At 36.2% G+C, this 21730-nt stretch overlaps 1 protein-coding gene across 9 annotated transcripts in view; it reads right to left on the reverse strand.

The window, feature by feature from the left end:
• Positions 1-21730, reverse strand: part of DTNBP1 (dystrobrevin binding protein 1) — a 180955-nt gene that overhangs the window by 131726 nt on the left and 27499 nt on the right. For all 9 annotated transcript variants that reach the window (XM_072603895.1, XM_072603899.1, XM_072603894.1 and 6 more), the window contains 2 exons: positions 21247-21307; positions 16333-16465 (listed from right to left, as the gene is read on the reverse strand). In XM_072603895.1, coding sequence (XP_072459996.1) covers positions 16333-16465; positions 21247-21307 — 194 coding nt within the window. The remainder of the gene's footprint in view (positions 1-16332; positions 16466-21246; positions 21308-21730) is intronic.

Genomic DNA, 21730 nt, shown 5'->3' on the forward strand with positions numbered 1-21730 from the left:
ACTATCATGGTACTAATTAGTTAGCTGCAGCAAGAGTACATTAAATGCTATCTTTAGTTAATTTATCTACTGAAGAGCTTAACTCACCAGCAGGAAATAATATGGGCAGCAGGAGAATCTCATTCATTAGACACTAATAACTATGTAACCATCCTGTGATACAGCCAAATAATAAACAATTTATAGAATTGTTAAAGAGGCAGAATTAGAACTCAAAATTTTTTTTTTTAAACTATCATTCCAACTTCACTTAAAAAAAAAAAAACAGAACATAAAATGCTGGGCCATAGGAGAGCATATCTCTTATTTTAAATTAAATCAGTCTTTTGAAACTGGTTTACATAAAAGAAGCAAGAACCAGAAAAATCTGAACTCCTAGGAGTCATTTTTAAGCACAGTAGAGTGACAGAATTAGAACACCCTCTAGTGGCAATTTAAGAAGATACAATATAGATTTCTGAATCTTACCAAATTTCCCCATAGAGAATCTACATTGGGGTTATTTCAATGAAGTAAATATTTCACAGGATCATAGACTCAGAGGTGAAAGAGTGCTGAAAGACCATCTAGTCCAATCCCCTCATTTTAAAGATAAGGAAACTGTGGCAAAGAAAAGTTAAGTCACTTACACAGGGTAATAGAGGCATTAAGTATCAGATGTGAAATTTGAATCCAGGTCCTCTGCAAGAGCCAGGGCTTTCTTTCCATTGGGACAAAATAGTTACGTGCAGATAATTTGCAGAAGACAATTTCTCTATACAAGGTGTACTCAAAATCTTAATGCAGTTAAATACACTATTAAAATTTAAAATACACTAAGACTTTGGGGATGTACTCTCTCATTAGCTTATCATTTGGAATTTATGCAGCTTGAAAAAAGTAATATTTTCCTCACTTTATGAGACTCTGCTCTCTTATGCAATAAAAGTCTCTTATATCACTAATCTGTATTACTTAGATTTTTTCAGTATAGCTAGATCATTCCTGCTCTCAGTAAATCTAGAGTTATAAGTTGTATTACACTATTAGGCCTTGGATTAGGACTTTTCTCCCCAAGGCATTCTGTTCTAAATACCAATAAAACACACTATAAAAAGTGAAAAAATAACCACCCACCCCAACACACACACCTATACTCCTGATGCCATTTCTTCTTGACTCCCAAGTAAATTTGCTTCAACAGCTAGCCTTTCCTGTTTAGCATCTTCAGACTTCGTTCTCACCAGATCCTCCCCTCTGCCTCCAAAAATATCCAGGTATATAGAAAGGACATTTGTTTGACCCTGCTACTTTTTCAATTCTGATTCTCCTCATACCTCTGATTTATCCTTTCCTGATGTGCCTTTACTGACTCCTCTTCCTTCAGACCTCTCCTTCCCTCCTCAAACCCTCTCACAGTATCTGGTTCTTTAAACTAATCAGATTTTCTTGAACCTAGCCTTCAAACCCATGCTTGAGTATTCCACAGTCTATCTCACTTAAAGTTGATATTCACCAGAGTCTAATTCCTGATTCTTTTTTTTTATATATATAACAAACTCCCTTCCACTCTCATGACTTCAACTATTGCCGCTAAGCAGAAGACTCCTAAATCTGTAACTACAATCTTTAGCTCTAGGGCCTCCCCTGGAATTTAGAGGGCTCCGGTCTATAGAAACAATTTGATTAAAATCATATGCAGACTTCCAGGAGCCAAGATGGTGGAGTAAGTAGTAACATATTATAACTTTTCCATACTTACCTCCAAACAACCATATAATAACACCCCAAAACAAATCCTAGAATAGCAAAACCAGCAAAATAAAATGGGTGAAACAATTTTTAGTTCAAGAAACTTGGAAGATAAACAAGAAAGTTCCATCTCACTGAAGCAGAAAGGAAATGCATTGCAGGCCAGGCAGCATTCCAGGATGCCAGCAGCAAGCCCTAACTCAGCAAACCAGAGGGAGATCCTGGGCCCCAGTGTGGTGAAGCAGGCAAACCTCCACACCAGGATCCCACACATGCCTCAGCATAGTTGGGGAACAGGCAGACTCTAGTTCCAAGAATGGCCCACATGTGCAGCCCAGGGCAAACAGGCAACTTCCAGTGGTCAGACAGTTTTGTGTTTCAGGGAAATGTAGAAACACCCCACCAGTCTCAGCACCTGTCAGACAAGAGAACTAGGACACCAGCTCAGCACCAGGTAAGCTGACAGCCCCTGCAGCCACCCCTCACACCCTCCCTTCAGCACAGAACCAGACATGATGTTCCCTTGGGGGCCTCAGGGCCACATCACTGCAGCACCAGGTAACCAGCTAGGGTTTGCAGCCCCTGGCACAAGAAGCCTGAGATAGTGCCCATTCTGCTCCAGAAGAATTTAAAAGAAAACAAAAAGGCAAAAAAAGATGGGCAAAAAACAGCAACAAATCTGACCACAGAAAGTTATCATGGTGACAGGGAAAACCAAGACACAAACTCAGAGGAAGACAACAATGTTAAAACGCCTATGGGCAAAACCCTGAAGAAAAATGGGAAGTGGTCTAGAGACCAGAAAGAACTCATGAAAGAGCTCAAAAAGGAGTTTAAAATCATAGAAGAGAGGTAGAAGAAAAGTTGAGAAAAGAAATGGAAGTGAGGAAAGAGAATAATGAAAAAAAGAGTCAACAATTTAAAAAAAGAAAACAACTGCTTTAAAAGTAGAACTGGCCAAATGGAAAAGGAAGTAGAAAAGGAAAACAACTCCTTAAAAGTTAGAATTGGGCAAGGGGAAACTAATGACTACATGAAACTTCAAGAATCAATCAAACAAATTTCAAAATAATGAAAAAATAGAATATGTAAAATACCTCATGGGAAAAATAAGTCACCAACAGATTCAAGACAACAGAGCATATCATAATAGGGCATGCTATTCCGGAAGGCAAAGGAGCTAGGATTACAACCAAGAATCACCTACTCAATGAAATTAAGCATACTACTTCAAGGGGAAAAAATGTTCTTTTAATGAAATAGAAGCACTTCAAGCTTTCACAAGGAGAAGACCAGAATTGAACAAAAAAATCTGATCCCCAATATCAAGACCCAAAAGAAGTCTAAAAAGGAAAAAAGGGAAAGGCAAATATAAGGGATTCAAAGGAGTTGAACCATTCACATCCCTACATGGGAAGATAATACTTGTAATTCTTAAAAACTGTATCATTAATAGTGCATATAGATGGAATATACCTAGAAAGAGGGTACAGGTATAAGGTGAACTTGAGGGAAAAGAAAAGAAAAAAAACTAAGATATGAGAAAGTGGAGTACTCTAGGTACAGAAGGAAGAGAAAGAGGTAGGCATAAAAAAACTATTCCAGAAGAGGGGAAGATGGAAGGGTGGGCAATGGGCACCACTTGAACCTTACCCTCATCAGTATTGGCTCAAAGAATGAACAATACAAACAATAAATTGAATACAGAACTCTATCTTACCCAACATGGAAGTAGGAGGGGAAGAGATTAACTAAAAGGGAGGAGTGAGGGCACTGACAGAAGATAGGGCAGATCAGGAGAGGAGGTAGACAGGAGCAAGGGGAGGGAGAGAAAGGGTAAAAGGAGAGAGAGGACAAACAGGAGGAAAAATAGGAAGGAGGGAAATACACATTAGTAATCATAACTGTGAATGTGTGAATGTGAGTGGGATGAACTCTCCCATAAAAAGGAAGCAGATAGTACAGTGGATCAAAAACCAGAATCCTACAATATATTGTTTGCAAGAAACACACTTGAAACAGAGACACACACAGAGTAAAGGTAAGGGGTTGGAGCAGAATCTATTATGCCTCAGCTGAAGAAAAAAAGGGGGGAGGGGAAGGCAGCAATCCTGATCTCAAAGCAAAAGCAGACCTAATTAAATGAGAGAAGGAAGGAAACTTATCTTGCTAAAAGGTATCATAGAAAATAAAGTAATGTCAATACTAAACACAGCTGTACTGAGCATTACAAGCATTCACATTCCTAAAGAAACTGAGTTACAGGTTCATGACCAAACAAGAGACAGAGAGGAGTACGAAATATGAAGCAAATAACTTTGATTATATTAAATTAAAAAGCTTTTGCACAAACAAAATCAATGCAACCAAGATTAGAAAGCAGAAAGCTGTGAAATGATCTTTACAGCAAGTGTCTCTGATAAAGGCCTCATTTCTTAAATATATAGAGAACTGAATGAATACAAGCCATTCCATAATCAATAAATGGTCAAAAGATACGAACAGGCAGTTTTCAGATAAGGAAATCAATGATATCTATAAGCATATGAAGCAGTGCTGTAAACCACTTTTGATTAGAGAAATGCAAATTAAAACAACTCTGAGGTACCATCTCACACCTATCAGATGGACTAACATAATAGGAAAATGATGTTGGAGAAGATGTGGAAAAATTGGGACACTAATGCAGTGCTGGTTTTATGAACTGATCCAACCTTTCTGGAGAGTAAACCTAAAAGGCAATCAAACTGTGAATCCAGCAATACTACTACTAGGTCTGTATCCCAAAGAGATCATAAAAAAGGGAAAAGGACCTACATGTGCAAAAATATTTATAGCAGCCCTTTTTGAGGTAGCAAATATTGGAAACTGAGGGGATGCCCATAATTGGGGAATGACTGAACAAGCTTTGGTATATGAAGGTAATGAAAACTAATGTGCAATAAGAAATGATGATCAAAAAAACCTGGAAAACTTGCATGAACTGATGCAAAGTGAAATGAGCAGAACCAGGCAAACATTGTACATGGTATGAGCAACAATTATCTGATGATCAACTATGAATGACTCAATTATTCTCAGCAGCACAATGTTCCAAGTCAAGTACAAATGACATATGAAGGAAAATCCTATCCACATCCAGATAAAGAACTGATGGACTCTGAATGTTATCCAAAGCATACAATTTTACTGTTTTTGGTGGTTTTTTTCCCCTTTTGATCTATTTCTTCTTTCACAACTGTGACTAATATGGAAATTTGTTCTACATGATAGCACATATATAACCTATATCACACTACCTCCTCTTTGAGTGAGAAAACTTTGAAACTCAAAATCTTGTAAAAATGAATGCTAAAAATTATCTTGACATGTAATTGGGAAATAAAGTACCATTAAAAAAAGAAACATTGTCAATTTATACACACACACACGTAATAAAATTCATAGGCCCACGTGAGGCACACTGATTTACTGATGAAGATTCTGAATAATTAGCTTGTAACAGTCACTTTTCTTAAGTATTTTAACTGAAAACACTGAATTGTACAGATCTGAAATAACTGTCTAAATGTGGATTACTATATTTGTAGTCTACCACAAGGGTTAAAATTCTGATCAGTGTGCACAATTATTGATGGCTAAAGAGTGAATTCCCCACACCCACTTTCTGGGAATTCAGAAGGCAACATTATTCTTCGGATATTCCAGAAAAACCATTTATACCATGAAGGCTCACTGCGCTCCTATTCTGCCCATACCACAAATAATAATTGCTTCATTTTCAGAAAGTGTTTTCAACACCATTTCCACACCATTCTAGGTATCAGAAACATTCAGAAAAAATTCCCAGAATGGTGAGATGGAGTATCTTATTTGAGGAAAAGCAAGGACACTAGTGTCACTAGATAAACGAATACATGGCGAACCATAAGGTGTGAGAAGACCGGAAAGTTAAAGAGAGGAGGTGAGCAGATAATGAAGGATTCTGAATACCAAACAGTGGATTTTATCTGTGATCCAGGAAGTGATAGGGTGCAACGTTAATTATGTTAATGAAAGTTAAATATCTTCCCTACCCATTAGTGTGTGTGTGTGTGTGTGTGTGTGTGTGTGTGTGTGTGTGTGCGCACGCATGTGTATTTATATACACTCTGAAATGAGGTTTTGTTTTGGGGCTTACTCTTGTTTGGACATGTTTGTTTGGCCAGAGGACCCTCTAGGTAGCCTCTAAGGAATGATCCCCTCCTCCTTTGAAAACCCAGACCTTGATGCTTCTCTCTCTGGTAACTATGTATGTATGTAATGGTCACACAGATCCCTCTGTTGATCTGTGATGTATGTACGGCTTATGATCAGACAGTTAGAAGCCCTGTCTGTTGGTCTTCATTTCTGTTCATATTTTCTCTGAAGTTCAGGGTGCTAACGTTTTCCTCTGAACTAAGTGAATGATATATGTGCTAGATTAAAGTAGGTTGTTGATTCCTCAAAAGATGCCTTTCCTTTTAGAAAAAGCAGATTAAAAGAGCCTGTACAGCACACCCTCCTGTGTATGCCAGGGTCCTTGCTATTACATACAGAGCCACTACAGTTTACTGAGTACAGGAATAACATAATCAGGCCAGCAATTTAGCAAAATCACTTTGAGAGCTGAATAGAGGACAAACTGGAGTAGACCCACCAGCAGACTACTGGAATAGTCCAAAAGTGATGTGAAAGCCTGCACCAGTGTAGTAACAGTGTCAGAGAAGAGAATGGAGCATATTCAAGAGATGGTACAAAGCTAGAATCCTGGCAACAGATTGGATGGTGGCTGGGAAGGAATAAGATCCTGAGGAGTCAAGGAAGATACCTAGCTACAAGCCCAGAGGACAGGAAGGATTGTGGTATTCTAAACAGTAATGGGAAATTTAGAAAAGATAAGAATTTGGGGGGAAACACGAATCTAGTTTTGGACATACTGAGTTTAAAATAACTACAGGACATCCAGTTCAAGATGTCCAAGCCAGTTGTGTGAGGCAGCTAGAGATGAAAGTCTGGCAGAGAGGTTAGGACTAGATAAATAGATTTGAGAATCATCAACATTTAGAATCACAGGTTCCCAAAGTGGGCAATACCACCACTTGGGGGGCAATGGAACGATCCAGGGTGAGCAGGAGAAGCCTTGGGGGAAATTGAAGGGTGTCAAATAAAATAAAAGGGTTAACCTAACCCTGGGGGGCACTGAATAATTTTTTAAAAGGGAGTGGTAGGTCAAATAATCTTGGGAACCTCTGACTTAAATGATAACTGAATTCAGGGAAATTGATGAGATCACCAAGAGAAATGGTATACAGGGAAAAGAGAAGACAGCTGACAACATAAAGTTGGGGAACACCTACAGGTTAGCAGGCATAACCTAGATGAAGATTTAGCAAAGGAAACTGAGGAGAAGTCAATTATGTAGAAGAACCAGGAGAGAGTGGTATCCAAAAAACCTAGAGAAAAGAGAGTATCAAAGGGAAAAGGGTTATGATGCACAGTATCAAAGGCTGCAGAGAGAGGTCAAGAAGGAGTAAGAATGAGGAAAAGTCATTTGATTTGGCAATTAATGACTTTGTAGTTAACTTAGTAACTTTGAAGAGAGCAGTTCTGAATGGTGAGATCAGAAACAGAATGGAAAATTAAGAAGAGAACAAGAGGAAAGAATTATACCTCTTATTGAACATAGCTTTCTCAAGTAGTTTAGCTGCAAAAGGGAGGAGGGATATGGGATAAGAGCTGGCAAGAAAGGATCAAGTGGGAGCTTTCTGAGAGTGAGGGAGACATGAGCATATTTGTAGGCAGTAGGCAGCCACTTAGACAGGAAGAGTGGAGATGATAGAAGGGGCAATCTTGGAAACAAATATAGGACATCAAATCAGAACATAGAAAACATGTGACTAATATCAGTATTTAAAGATTTATCTTCTCAAAATATATTGTAATATATTTTTATGGCATAAACCTGAAATGTACCTAAGATGTCAAAAGAAAATCTTCAAAATCAGCAACAATGTTTTGGCATTTACTTCAGGTTAGAAAATCAGAATTTGATTGCTAGCATAGCTTTGACAACTGAACCACATTACTCTATGGCTATCAAATCTAGAACTATCCTGTTTAATCCAAGAAAACTGGCTGGCTTTAATTTAGGTATATTTAGATATTCCCACATTCCATAAAATTAAGGTTACATGCTTTGGTTGTGCAGAGGTCATTCATAATCACTTTTGTTTTATTCTGCGTGTTTCTTTTTTAACCAAATAAAATGTTTGTGCCAGTGATGAGCAAGGACGGGTCCCATTTGCTTACGTTTAAGGGCAGTACTGCCTAGTTCTTTCACAAGTTCCAGGAAAATGGTTTATACCATGAAGGCTCACTGTACTGCTATGTTGCCTGTGCCAGATATCCAGAGTTTTATTTTCAGAAAGTATTTAGTACCATTTCCGTACAATTCCAGGTATAGAGAACATCCAGCAAAAATTCCTAGAATGGGTAAATAGGGTATCTTGCTTGAGGAACAGCAAGGAGACCAGTATCTCTGGATTGAGGAATATGTGGAAAGTCTTAAGGTATAAGACTGGAAGATTAAAGGGTGAGCAGCAGGTAATGAAGGGTTTTTAATGCCAAACAGCAAATTTTATATTTGAACCATGAGATGAAAGGAGCCTGTCCGAAGTTCCAGTTGTCTCCACACTTGGAGAAGTAACTACTAAGAGTTCAGGTGATCCTTTTAATTTTGGGTGGAACAGAGGTTACATAGACAGAAATGAATGGATTATTATCAGCATTGCTGTTTCCCACACTTTCCCTGGTTTTCTACCTCTAAGCATTCAGTCATGTTTTCTTTACTAGGAGTGTTCTCACCTACACCCTCTGTCTGATTCCTACCCATTGGTCTAGACCTCCTTCCTTTCCCTCCCCCACAAACCCTGAAATAACCTCTCTTCTATTTACAGAAGTCACACCATCTAGATATATCTGAATGAAAATCCTCTCTAATATAACTCATAAATGGCCATCCAACTTTTTATTGGAAATTAACCATAAGGAGTAACCTACTACTCTCTCAGAACCTATTCCATTTTTTGGATAAGTCAAATCATTGGGAAGGTTTTGTTTTAATATCAAGCCTAAATTTGTCTCTTTGCAATTTCCAGTCACTGCTCCTAATTTTGCTCCTTGGGGCTATGCAAAACACGTTGAATCCCTCTTGTATGTCCTGGCCTTTCAAAGATGTAAAGACAAGTATCATGTCTCCTCTCTTTCTATTACCTTCCTCTCCAGGTCCTTTTTTCCAGGGTAAATGAAGTCGGTTCCTTCAACCTATCTTTATATGAAATGACCTTGGGACCTTCATGATTCTGCTTGCCTTCCTCTGAACAGTTTCCATCTTATCAATGTGCTTCCTAAAATGTGGTGCCAAGAACTTATACAATACTCCAGATATACTCTACAAGAATAACATGAAAGACATTAATAAACACTTTGCTAAAATTTGGGTAGAAAATATCTACAACATACAATAAGCCTAGGGAAACCTTTCTTGGTAAAAATTTTTGGTAACCACCAAAACCTTTTCTAGATGTTCATTATCTGTCTCTTTAATAACAGTTCTAGAATTTTATAGGGAATCAAGGTCAGGCTCACTTGCCTACAGTTTTCTGATTCCATTCTCTTCTCTTTTTTGACAACTTGACAAAGATTTGACAACCTTTGCCCTTCTGGACCCTATCCTGAAGAGCTTCTTCCTGTTCCAATCTTTCAAAGATCACCAAGGGTGACTCACTAAACATTGGCCAATTCTTTCAGTTCTAGGATATAGCTCATCTGAGCCTGGAGAAATGAACTCATTAAGAAGACAACAAGATCCTCTCTTACTATATCCCTGTATTTCTCTTGATTATCAATTCCCTGCTATTTTTGTCCTTTTTAAAAAAATAACTTCATAATTTCTTTAACTCCATTGCATTACAGTTATTTGTGTATGTGCCATCTCCCCTCCTAGACTACAAGTATCATGAATAAAGGAGATTTTCTTCCTTTTTTTTATTCCCCCCTTGGGTCTAGCAAAGGGTCTTGCAAAAAGCTGGATCTTAAAAAAATTGCTGAATTAATGTTGATACTAAATTCCCAAATAAACAGTAAAGACTTAGGGGAAAGATCTTTGATGGCAGAAACCATATCTTAGATTTCTTACCAATTTCCCACAATGCCTACTAGAGTTTTAAATAAAAGGTAAGTATTCAATAAATACTTGTTGATTTACTTCCATTTATACAATCACTTCCTGACTCCTTTCTTGGACAGAATTTGGGATACCTATTCTTTATGATCTGACAACATATGAAAGAATTTCTCAGAAGTCCTTTAAATTAGAATACTAGTTGAAGAATATCATTGACTCCTGAATTTTAGAGCTATAAAGCACCTCAGAGACCTAATTCAACAGAATGGAAAAAGCAGCTGGAGGTAAGCATTAGCTTCCTAACTTAATAAAATGTGAAATTGCCCACTGTCAGGCAAGAGAAGACTCTAAAGACACGAAATTCAATTTTTTTTTTAAAGTTTTATCACTAGGATTCTGCAGGAATAGATGTGCTAGTGGGTAAAAAAAAATCCCATTTAATTAATGGGGAATTCATGTTTCCCCACATGGTTTTCTTCACCTCTCTAAGTGAATGAAAGGTGTTAGCTTGAACTATGACTACTAAAACAAAAAGAGGTATAACTTTCACTTTTTTCCCTTTCTAGATAAAGTCAATAACAATTCTTCAAGAATACATCCCATTCCTTTGTCCCAACCACCACTGGCCTCCTCTTAGCCTCCAAAGAATAGTCTTAATGCTTCTTCTATTTCGACACTCACTGTTGCAGACAACTAGATGGAAGACTTGTATTGGATCAGACAAGTTCCAAGTTCAGGGTGCCTAAATTCACTGTCATTTCCATTGCAATCATAATTTAGAAGACACTTTCTTCCAGAGACATTCCCCCTATATTTCTTGCCCAGAATCCTCTTCAACAGTAAGGCAATTCATAGTGGGATACATACCTCATTAACTGTGACTGCAAAAAAATGACCTTACAAACAGACTGAAGACTGATCAGGAATGTAATTATAGGTAAAAGATGCTGACTGGTACATTTCAGTTCTGTCCATCAGAAGTTTAAATTTCACTTGATTCTAGATCCTACTGTCTAACCAATCCTAAACTTATGGTTTAAAAAAGAAAAGTGAATAAAATAATTACATTATTATTAACAGGGATGATAGCTTCAGATATCGTTTGTATCTTGTGATCTTAAAACAAAAACACAGTAACATTAAAGAAGAGGGAATAAAGAGAAAAAAAGCAACATAAAAGATGAATTTTTTGATGTAAATTTATGTTGAGCTATTTGGTTTGCACTGAAGAGTTTTAGTTTTTATTCTTTTTACATGAGGCATTTATTTTACAGGAGTAGCTAGATGGTGCAGTGGATAGAGCACTGGGCCTGGAGTCAAGGAAGATCTGAGTTCAAATCCAGTTGTGTGACCCTTGGCAAGTTACTTAATCACCATTTGCCTTAATTCTTCATCTGTAAAATGGGGATACACTGGAGAAGGAAATGCTAAACCACAACAGTATCTTTGTCAAGAAAACCCCATCGACGAAGTCCATGGGATCACATAGAGTCAGATATAACTGAACAGTTAACAACAAAAACAACTTATTTTTCACTAATATAGACACACTAAAGACCTAAATAGTCCTTTATAAGAAAGGCTTTCTCTTAAAAATGTTACTCTAAAGAGCTTGAGAGGGGAATCAATGAATCATATCCAAGAGCTGTAGGAACATCAATAAAGACTTTGCCCAAACTCCATTATAATTAATATTAGCAATTATCTGACCTGATATGTGCTTTAATGTAGGTAGGGTCATACTAGAGCAGCATGATATAGTGGGAAGAATAGCAGACTAAGTATTAAGTCATAGTTATGCCACTAATGAGATGTGGGTCTCAGTTTTCTCATCTATAAAGTGATCTCTGAAGTTCATTCCAGCTCTAAAATGCTATGATTCTACGGTTTAATTGGAGTGCTATGAGATGTTTATATACTATAAGGGAAAGAAAAATGGGACAGACTCCATGACAATTTGCTTGAAGAGTACTGTTAGCAATCAAGAACAATCAAAATGAAATGTCAAGTTTAGGTTATCACCAACACATGAACATAAGTATTTTGTCAATCAACAGAGGCCAAATGGTCACTAACAAAAAGGGTGACAACTGAATCCTCAAACACCTCATACTTCATCTCCATCTCATCATTTCCTACTTGGCTGCAATCCCCTGGACCTCATTAATGCCCATCCTGGATCATCCTACAAGGTCACAACAACACTGAAATTCACATCTCCTCAGTAACCCCTGCCCTCCCTCCCTCTGACTGGAGAGGTTGAAGGGTAAACAATGGTAAGCTCCTCCCAGATCCCCCATTTAAGGAAGTAACCCAGAGCAGCCATTTCATCATTTTCCACTGGCATTTCCCCTGGAACTCACCATGCTCCCATGCCAGTTATGCTCCTCTTTCTTCCCCCTGCTTTTCAGTTTCTTTTTATATGTTTTCTTGCCTTTCTTGTATGTTGCCTAGCACATGGTGCTTAATGAGTGCTTGTTGACCATATTTTTTCTGGAGTATGCATACATGCTACTTATGCAACACTAAAAACGTAACAACACATAACTTGTGCTCAACTTTCATGGTTTTGGGAGTATGGAATGGGGCATAGTAGATAGAATCCTGGCTTTGGAGTCAGGAAGAGTTGAATTCAAGTCCTAATTAAGACACATTCTACTAGCTGTGTGACAACGGGCAAGTCCCAATCCCTGATTCACATAAATCTCTGAGAGTAGCTGCTGACATGAATGTATTTTTCTACACTAAGATTTTCCCAAACCAATAAAATCATAAATCCTGCACCTGCAAAAGTGTTAAATGATTCTATACACAAAATCATACAATAGCAACAATAAAAGTTAACATTTATATAGAGCCTAGACCGTGCTAAGCACCTTACAAATATCATCTTTTTTGATCCTCACAACAACCCGGGTAGATAAGGTGCTATTATTATCCCTATTGTGCAGATGAGGAAACTAAGGCAAAGATTAAATGACTTGCCCAAGGTCACATGGCTAGGAAGAGTCTGAGGTCATTTTGAGCTCACATCTTCCTGACTCTAAGCCCAGTGCCTCTAAAAAGGTATATTAGCAAATAATACTCACTTCCTGACCTAATAAACTAATTTTATAAGTCTGTCAATTAAGACTTTAACAATATAATTAATTTTTTAAAAATATAACCTTTTATGTATTAAAATTATTCTTAAAAATTGGGGGGGCCCCTTTGATGGATATTTCCTTAGATTTTAAGTACTATAAGTCTTAAGCATAATTATAATTTAAACAAATCAATGATTTTTTTTTCTTTGCATGCTAGAGACTCCACATCAAATATATATACACACATACATGTGTGCATGCATATGTATGTGCGTATATACGTATATATCATGTAAATATACATACATACATATATAAAATCAGCATAGTTAGACAGCTAATTTTGAATCGGTAGTCCTTGAACAGTCAGAAAACAAACTACAGTTACATCTTCTATTAAAATCAAACCAAAAGATCTAGATGGCCAAAACCCCATCAAAATTCCAGAACATTAATTTCTTATAAATTCTTTAATATTTAATAAGAATAGATTAGAAAAAGATTTGGTGAGCTAGGATGGGAGGAACTTCCATATTAGAGGAGTGGGTGTGGACTCTCACTACTAAAAGATCAACATTTCAAAAAAAAGAAGAAACAAACACTAAATATAAATAAGCTTTACTTTCTTCCAATTTTACTATTTTTTTGTTTGATGAATTTAAATTCTTGTTGAGCTACATCAATGAGGTTAACTTATAAGACTAAATTTTAGTTGCTGCAAAAGTCAAATAATAAAGATATCAAGCAGACCGGGAAAGTATGAACTAATAACATAGCACTCCTAGGAATTTAAGGTAGTCAAGATTTCTAAATTTTCAAAACATTTCCCTATTAGCTATTTTTAGATTAAACTATGTGTCTCTTAAGGTACTTATTTTTATCTGCTACAGATAAAGGAAAGGTAGCTCCTGGTAAGCAAAAGATAATATTCAAATAATATTAACAGATTATTTTAATAACCAAAAGTAGTAATAATTTAAAATGTCAATGAGTAAACTCAAGTTAGTAATACTGATAAATATTGACCTAGACCAAAGGGATATTAAGTTTTTTTTTTTAAAGGAACTGAAACTGGTTCACCAAGAAATGCCTATCACAGACTAGAGAAAATAACATAGCATCAATTTAAGGCAGAAGTGACATACTTTGATCATAAGAGTACTTTGTAATAGTATTTGAGAGTTAACATGGTCTAATGGATAGAACACTGGACTTAAGAATCTGGTATACCTAGAAATTCTGCCTCAAACATTTACTGGCATTTCAACCTGGAGACATCATTTAATCTTTCTGAGATTAGGGTGAGGGGCAGCTAGGTGGTACAGTGGATAGAGCACCAGTGCAGGAGTCAGGAGGACCTGAGTTCAAATCTCACCTCAGACACTTGACACTCACTAGCTATGTGACCTTGGGCAAGTCACTTAACCCCAACTGCCTCATGCTGGGCCATCTCCAGTCATCCTGATGAATATTTGGTCATTGGATTCAGATGGCTCTGGAGGAGAAGTGAAGCTGGTGACCTGCACAACCCTCCCTCACTCAAAAAAACAAAGTCAAGTGCAAGTCATGTCATCATTTCTCTGATGGCATGGTCTTCTTTGGCAACAAAGGACACACATACACATAAGGGATTAGGGTGAACATTGACTTTGGAGTAAAGGACCACAGTTCAAATTTCACTTCTGATGCTTACTATCAATGGGACCTGGGGAGAACTGTTTAACTTCTCAAGGCCTTGGGCTTATCATCTGAAAAAAAAAGCACAACAGGGACAAGTATGCTTTGCTTTCTCATTCCTTAGAGGAGAGGTAATATAAAAACCATTCTAGGATATATTTTTAATCTCTTTGCAAGTAGTAAACTAAATTTGAAGTTCTCCAAAGAACTTCAACATTAATTCCTTTCGCATCTCATCCAAAAAATAACAGAATCCTAGTGCAGTAAGGAATAATGAGCTGCCAGTTCATCTTAGATGTAATCCACACATGCTACTGCTCACAGATTAAAGACAACTGTAATGAAAATAATGCTTCCTTACTTGTCTTATTGACCAGAATATTATAATGAACTGAAAGTTTGCCAACTTGGAGCTTAAGGAAAATAGAAACACAGCCTTTCACCAGAGGAAAGCAAATTATATTCTCTAATAAGAAATATTTCTAGTGTCTAAATGTAACTTCTTAATTCTAATTACAGACTATTTAAAAGACCATTTAATGACATTAAATTACCTTCTGGCCTGAATTACCTTTTTTAAAAATAAAGAAATTGTATATAAATCAAGGAAAGTAGATCCTAGAGTACTAGATTCAGGATAATCTGTTTTTATATTTTACCTAACAGTTTTTTTGGTCACATTAGCTGAAAAGAGTTCTCTTGAATAAATAACCTCTTACTTCTTTCTCTTTAAAATTAAATTGGATTTTTATTATGAACATAATTATCAACAAACAATAACAAAGAAGACTATATAGGAATCTGTGAACTTCTCTTACATACAGTTTTCTTTAAAAGTGTAAAATTAATTTAACAAGGCAGTGACTCCTATTTTTCCACTCATCCCACAAATATTACAAATGTAAATTAGCAACTAATTACCCACTCTAAATTTCAATTCTTGAATCAATCAATATGATCCTAAACATGTCTGAAGATTTGGGAATGTTAAATATGAAAATAATTTCCTTAACAAATAGAAAAGAACAGGGACAGGATATGATCAAATCTCAAAGTGATACAGGTACAGATATGTATGTCTAGATAGACAGCTATAGATAGTTAGTTTAAATTACCTAAGAACATACTATTTTTATGCCTCAGTGTAATGAACCTTGATTTACTGCAGCCCAATTAGAGGTAAAAACCCTCAGCTGACCAGAATTTTTCTCTACTACTCCACTATGAGGAAGAAAAAGCTGATTACAAGAAAACAAATTATGAATAAGGATTTAATAAAAAGAAGAAATTTTCAGGATATGTCCTGGGATCAGTGTATATTCAACCCCATTTTCTAAGGTAGTACAAGAGCCTCTATCATCAAAGAAAGATTAAATTATTTTTGTTGTACTGAATTCAGACAGTAAAGCACACTATTGTTTTGAAAATATTTTCAACAAATGCTGAAGTAAAGATTCTTCAGTTGAACTCACCGTTAAACAATAATTTAAATTAGTCAGAACATCTCATTCCTCAAGCATTCTACTTAATCAAGGTTCTACTATATTCCAAAAGCTTACTGAAATTCAATCAGGTTTCTTCCTTGATCATTTTGGTTCCTGTAAGGAATATGTGGATAAAAAGAAAACTTACTCAAATTTGCAGTCATGGATTCTAGATCTGCTAACAATCCTGGAATCTGCTGGAGCTGTTCTTGTAACTCTATTAAACTTGTCCTCTTTTTCTCCCAGTGTACTGAAAGCATCACCACTTCAGTATCCACTCGCTGCAATATATAAGGGACATAGCACATCACACACCTTAACTATTTTAAAAAAAAAAAAAGTTTCCATAGAAAAGATTTTGTCCACATCATTATCTTCACGCCAACTAAAGCTGACATTATCCTGCTCAGAAAGAAAGTGACATAATTCTCTTTTGTTGAAATGATCATTCTTAATAGGCAGTGCAGGAAACCTCAAATTATTGCTTATTCCAAAGGAGCTCAATCAAGAGAAGAGAAATCTAAGGGGTGGACCTAGAAACTGCCTTCAAATGCATCCTACCATAAGGAAACCACAGATTTGAACATCCAAATATATCCCCTTCCCAAAAGGGACAATTGGGTTTTTTCTTTTTTAAACAGTGAGCTCCCCAAGTTCACAACCTTTTGGAAACATGTTTACCACATGCAAATAAAACTGAAAAAGGCTTAAACTGCCATATTCCAAAGACATACTGACATGTCCTATCCTAGGAAGTTACTTAACTTACACTATTTTCTGATGAGCTGATAAGGGTTCCAGACTTTCAGCACATGCACCAGATTCTGCTTTAGCATCATAAGATTCTGTTTAAGCTTAAGTTCATGAATTTAGAGTTGGAAGGGACCTTAGAAATGATCCATCCTTTATTTTACAGATACAGAAATCTGAGATCAGAGATGCTAAGTGAATTGCTTGAGATCACAGAGATAATAATCAGCAAAGCTGGGTTTGAACACCAAGTATAACCCTCTTTCTACTTTACTACAATGCCTCTTCTTTAGGCTCGCTACTCATATGAGAAGCACAATCTCCTAGATGAACAATTTTTTCCAGGTAGTTTATTATGTTTTTATCAGCCAAAATCTACCTTCTCACTCTCCCATCCTCTCACCATCACCACCAATTGAGAATACAAGAAAAACAAAACTCATTACAAATATGTATAGTCAATCAAAACAATTCTCCACATTGATCATGTCCAAAATAAACTGGTCTCATTCTGAGTCCTTCACCTTTGAGGTGGGTAGCATGTTTCATCATTAGTCCTCTGGAATCACAGGGTAATTACACTGATAAGAGTTCAGCATGATACATATTTATATAACATAATTTGTGCATCAATTCCTCAACTAATGGATAGCCCCTCAGATTCTCATTCTTTGCCACCTCAAAAAAGCTACAAATATTTTGATTACTAAATACTGAATTTATTATAGTTAGGAGTAATCATTCCCTTAACCTAACTTCTCACAAATTCTCCCTTCTCCCCTTTCCCTCCTATTTCCCTAATGAATGAAATGTATTACCGTACCTAGCTTTTTGTTAACTAGTTCAGATGAGAGTGAGGTTCAAGAGGCAACAGCTCCCCCTCCCCCATCCCCACTTTGTTTGTGTACAATGCGATTTACATGAGATAACTTTCTCTAAATTCCCTTTCCCTAAGTCCCCTCCTTCTCATCCCCTAGCATATTTTTCTTCCCCTCTCCTTTCATTTATCAAGATCATCAAGACATAACAGAACTACTCCAGGCCTTATCTAACTGAACTCCCTCATGACCCTTGAGGATGATGATGGGATTCAGGAGGAACATACGTGTCATCTCTCCATATCAGAATCATCATTTCATCCTTGTTTGTTTCCTTTTAATTGCTCATTCACATTTATCTTTTTATGTTTCTCTTTGTTCCTGTGTTTGCACTTTAAAGTTTCCATGCAGCTTTGATCTTGTAAGGAATTCTTGGAAGTCCTTTATTTCATTAAAGATACATTTTTCCTTCTGTAGGACTATAAATCAATTTTGGTGGGTAAATTATTTTTTGTTGTAAGCCTATACCCTTTGCATTCTGGAATATCATATACCAAGCTCTCAATTCTAAATCTTGTCTTATCCTGATTGTAGGTCCTTGGTACTGGAACTCTTTCTTTCTGAAAGAAAATTTTGAAAGACAATTTGAAAATTTTGGCTATGTTTCTGAGAGTTTTTATTTCCTGGTTTTGTTCCAGAGGTTACTGGTGGATTCTTTTATTTCCATTTTCCCTCAGGTTCTAAGCAATCTTTGCAGTTTGTTTCTAAGATTTTTTGAAAAATGATGTTCAGGTTTGTTTTTCAAAATGACTTTCAAAGAGCCCAATGATTCTTAAATTATCTCTCCTCAACCTGTTTTCCAGGCTATTTTTGCCATGAGATACCTTAATTTACTTTTATTTCTCAGTCTTTTGACTTGTTTTTACTCTATCTTGTATCTCTTGCAAATCACTGGCTTCTATTTGGTCCATTCTCATTTTCAGGGAGTTTGCTGCTTGGGTCAGTCAACTACCATTTATTAATCACCTCCTTTATGCTAGTGCTGGGGCTCTGTGCTAAGTGATGGGCAGTTTTATACCTCTTGTGCCAAGCTAATTCTCTTTTCAATTCTTTCTTTCATAGCCCCCATTTCTTTTTGTATCCTTTCTTCCAGTGCTCCCATTACACATTTAAAAATATACTGAACTTTTAAATTTTTTTTTTGTTTCACCTCTTCTAGGAATTCTAGCTGCACTTGTATCTAAGCTGTATTTTTTAAAGCTTTTCTTGTGGACATTTTGGAGTCATTTTCTTCTTCTGGGTTTCTATCATAAGTGTTCTCCATCACAAAAATAGATTTTTATGGTGGGATTCTTTTTTTTTGTTGCTCATTCTTCCAGTCCCAGGGTCATACATACTCTTTTCACTTCTGAAGAGAATGTCTGGGTTAATCCTGCTGCTATTTTCTTGAAGTACTGAATCTAGTGTTATTCCAGGATTTCATGGACAGGCTGGGGACCTGAAATTTTCACTGCTCCTGAAGTCTGATTAATTCTTTTGTATTCTGAGCTAAGCTCCTGAGCTGGGTTTGGGTCTAAGCAATACATGTGTGGTCTTGTCTTGTTTAGAGTTCCATTCCATTACTACTGAACTTAGCTATTATCAGCCAGTTCAGTTCTGCTAGGGACAGAACTGCAGGTTCCCCTACACTCTGGGATTCCTTCCTTCATTAATGCACTAGAACTAAGGCCCCCCACCATTCTGCTTTACTTCCTGTGTCAAAGCTACACAATAGCTACTTGCTTCTGAAGTTGTTCCTCGTTTAGGGTCTGTGACTGCTCCTTACCCTGTAACACTATCCCTAGGTGCAGGTTCTTGCCTCAGTCCTCCCTGAATCTGTGACACAGGACTGGGTAATAAGCAACAGGTCTTGCAGCTATTCTTGCACCCTGAACAAGTTTAGGCCTATCTGTGCTGGATGTGGAAGCTCTTTTGGCCCTAGTGAACAGCCTCCCCCTATGTTGGCATGCTCTTCAAGGTTGCTTCCTGGCTAAATACTATCCCTAACATTTGTAAATGGTGTCTCATCTGTCTTTCTATGAGGACCTACACAGGAAAAATGGCTTTACTGATTTTATTTTTTTAAGATTTTCCAGATCAAGACTTGGTCTAGTACATTTTCTAGATTTCTGTGGACGTGTGGTGGGGAGATCACCTGTATTTTTTCCTGATGTTTCTTAGTTTAATTCTTAATAAATGTAATCCTGACATAGCATTTGGAGCAATTACTCTTCAAAGAGTAATGTTACAAATAAAAACATGATTTATTAAAGCAGATTGACACATTTCTAGAATTCTCTACTAAACATCCATTTTCCCAAGTGTGAAATTCATAGTTAAATGCTACAAAATTTGAGAAGAGTGGCCAATTGTGAAACAAATATTCTATTTCAGTAAAAGAACAAGATTAAATTAGACATATGTCATCATCACCAAAAGTCTCTTTTAGTTCTAAAATTCTGGTGGTACCACCACTTTCAGGTATAATGCACTGAGTCCTCCTGAGATAATTAAAATAACAGCAATAAGTCACAAAGAATATTTTAATTTGGATATAAGCTACTTTATTTTCAAGAAGTAATTTAAGCAGTGCTTTGTCAATTTTGATTAGATATGTACATAAAAGATTCTTCTCTTCAGATATAACTTAATTTGAAATTTTAATACTTTAGACATTATATCAACAGTATATGCAACTTAAAAAAATATACTTTATCACTAATATTTATCATCATTTCTCACTACTAATATCTATAAGGAGATAAAATAGAAGGTTGCAACCGTAATTTAAACTCATTAATTTGGACTGTGGAGATAAGTAGTCTAAATTAGAGAATAGTCCGTCTTAGATTTTTTTTTTAAGAAAAGAATTCTTATACTTTCAAGTACAATAATTAGGCTAACAAAGTCAATAAGTATAGAATATTAGGAATTGATTTTAAAAAATAATCTGTAATTAAGTGCATCATATGTAAATGTTTCTAAAGTACTTCAAAATGGTATTCTTTCAAGTAAGCTGGACATGATCACTTTGTTTACAGTATTTGCTTTCTATTTACTTGAAAACAGTTTTGTAAAGAGTGAGCAAAGATAAATTTCAGTGTCCAAATTAAAATAAATTCTGAATTGGTAGGTCCAAATCAATGACAATTATTAAGTTTACACACAATGCTGGTCCTATGAACCAGACTATTATAGATACTGTATCGAGAGAAGGCAAATACTTGTCTGGAACCTTCAGAAACAAGTAAAAATTCTTTAGATCAACAAGGACTAGTTTACATCCCAGAGAAACTTTGGAGAGTGTGAAAATGAACTTTGTTCAGACAGGATTATAATAATTTATTAAATTTCATTTCAGAAATTCTATGTAAGGCATTTCAGTGGAAACATTCTGCTTATAGATGGAAACATCACTTATAGGCTAAAAAAATCCAGAAGAACAAATTCTCTACCTCTCCAGCACTTGCACATTCCTTTGTTCTTTTATGAAGGGCAGCCCATGTATCTTCATATCTAAGAAGAAAACAATTATTATTAAAGATACATATATATATTTTTAAAAGCTTGAAAAAGTGATACATGATTGCATAAATGCCTTGACCAACTATGTAGAGATCTAAATTAGCAGCATCATTCTTAGGGCAGATGTACACTCTCTGAAAGTAGCAGGGAGCAAAAATTTTTTTCACATATCTGATATAGATAATGCAGACAGAATATGTTCAGATCTACATATTGTTTAAGGCAAAGTATAAAATTGTCAATTATCACTTAATCCCAGCTACTCTAGGGAAACTAAAAGAGTTTAGAGAACTTTTAGTTAATTCATAAAGTGGATAGTTAATTGCATTGCATAACTTTAAAGCAACTAGTGGCAGAGTGCTTAAGAGTGCTGGACTTGGGAATCAGTACAATTTCCTCATCTGCAAAATAGGA

Source organism: Notamacropus eugenii, chromosome 4 (assembly GCF_028372415.1).
Source record: "Notamacropus eugenii isolate mMacEug1 chromosome 4, mMacEug1.pri_v2, whole genome shotgun sequence".
NCBI classification, from domain to species: domain Eukaryota; kingdom Metazoa; phylum Chordata; class Mammalia; order Diprotodontia; family Macropodidae; genus Notamacropus; species Notamacropus eugenii.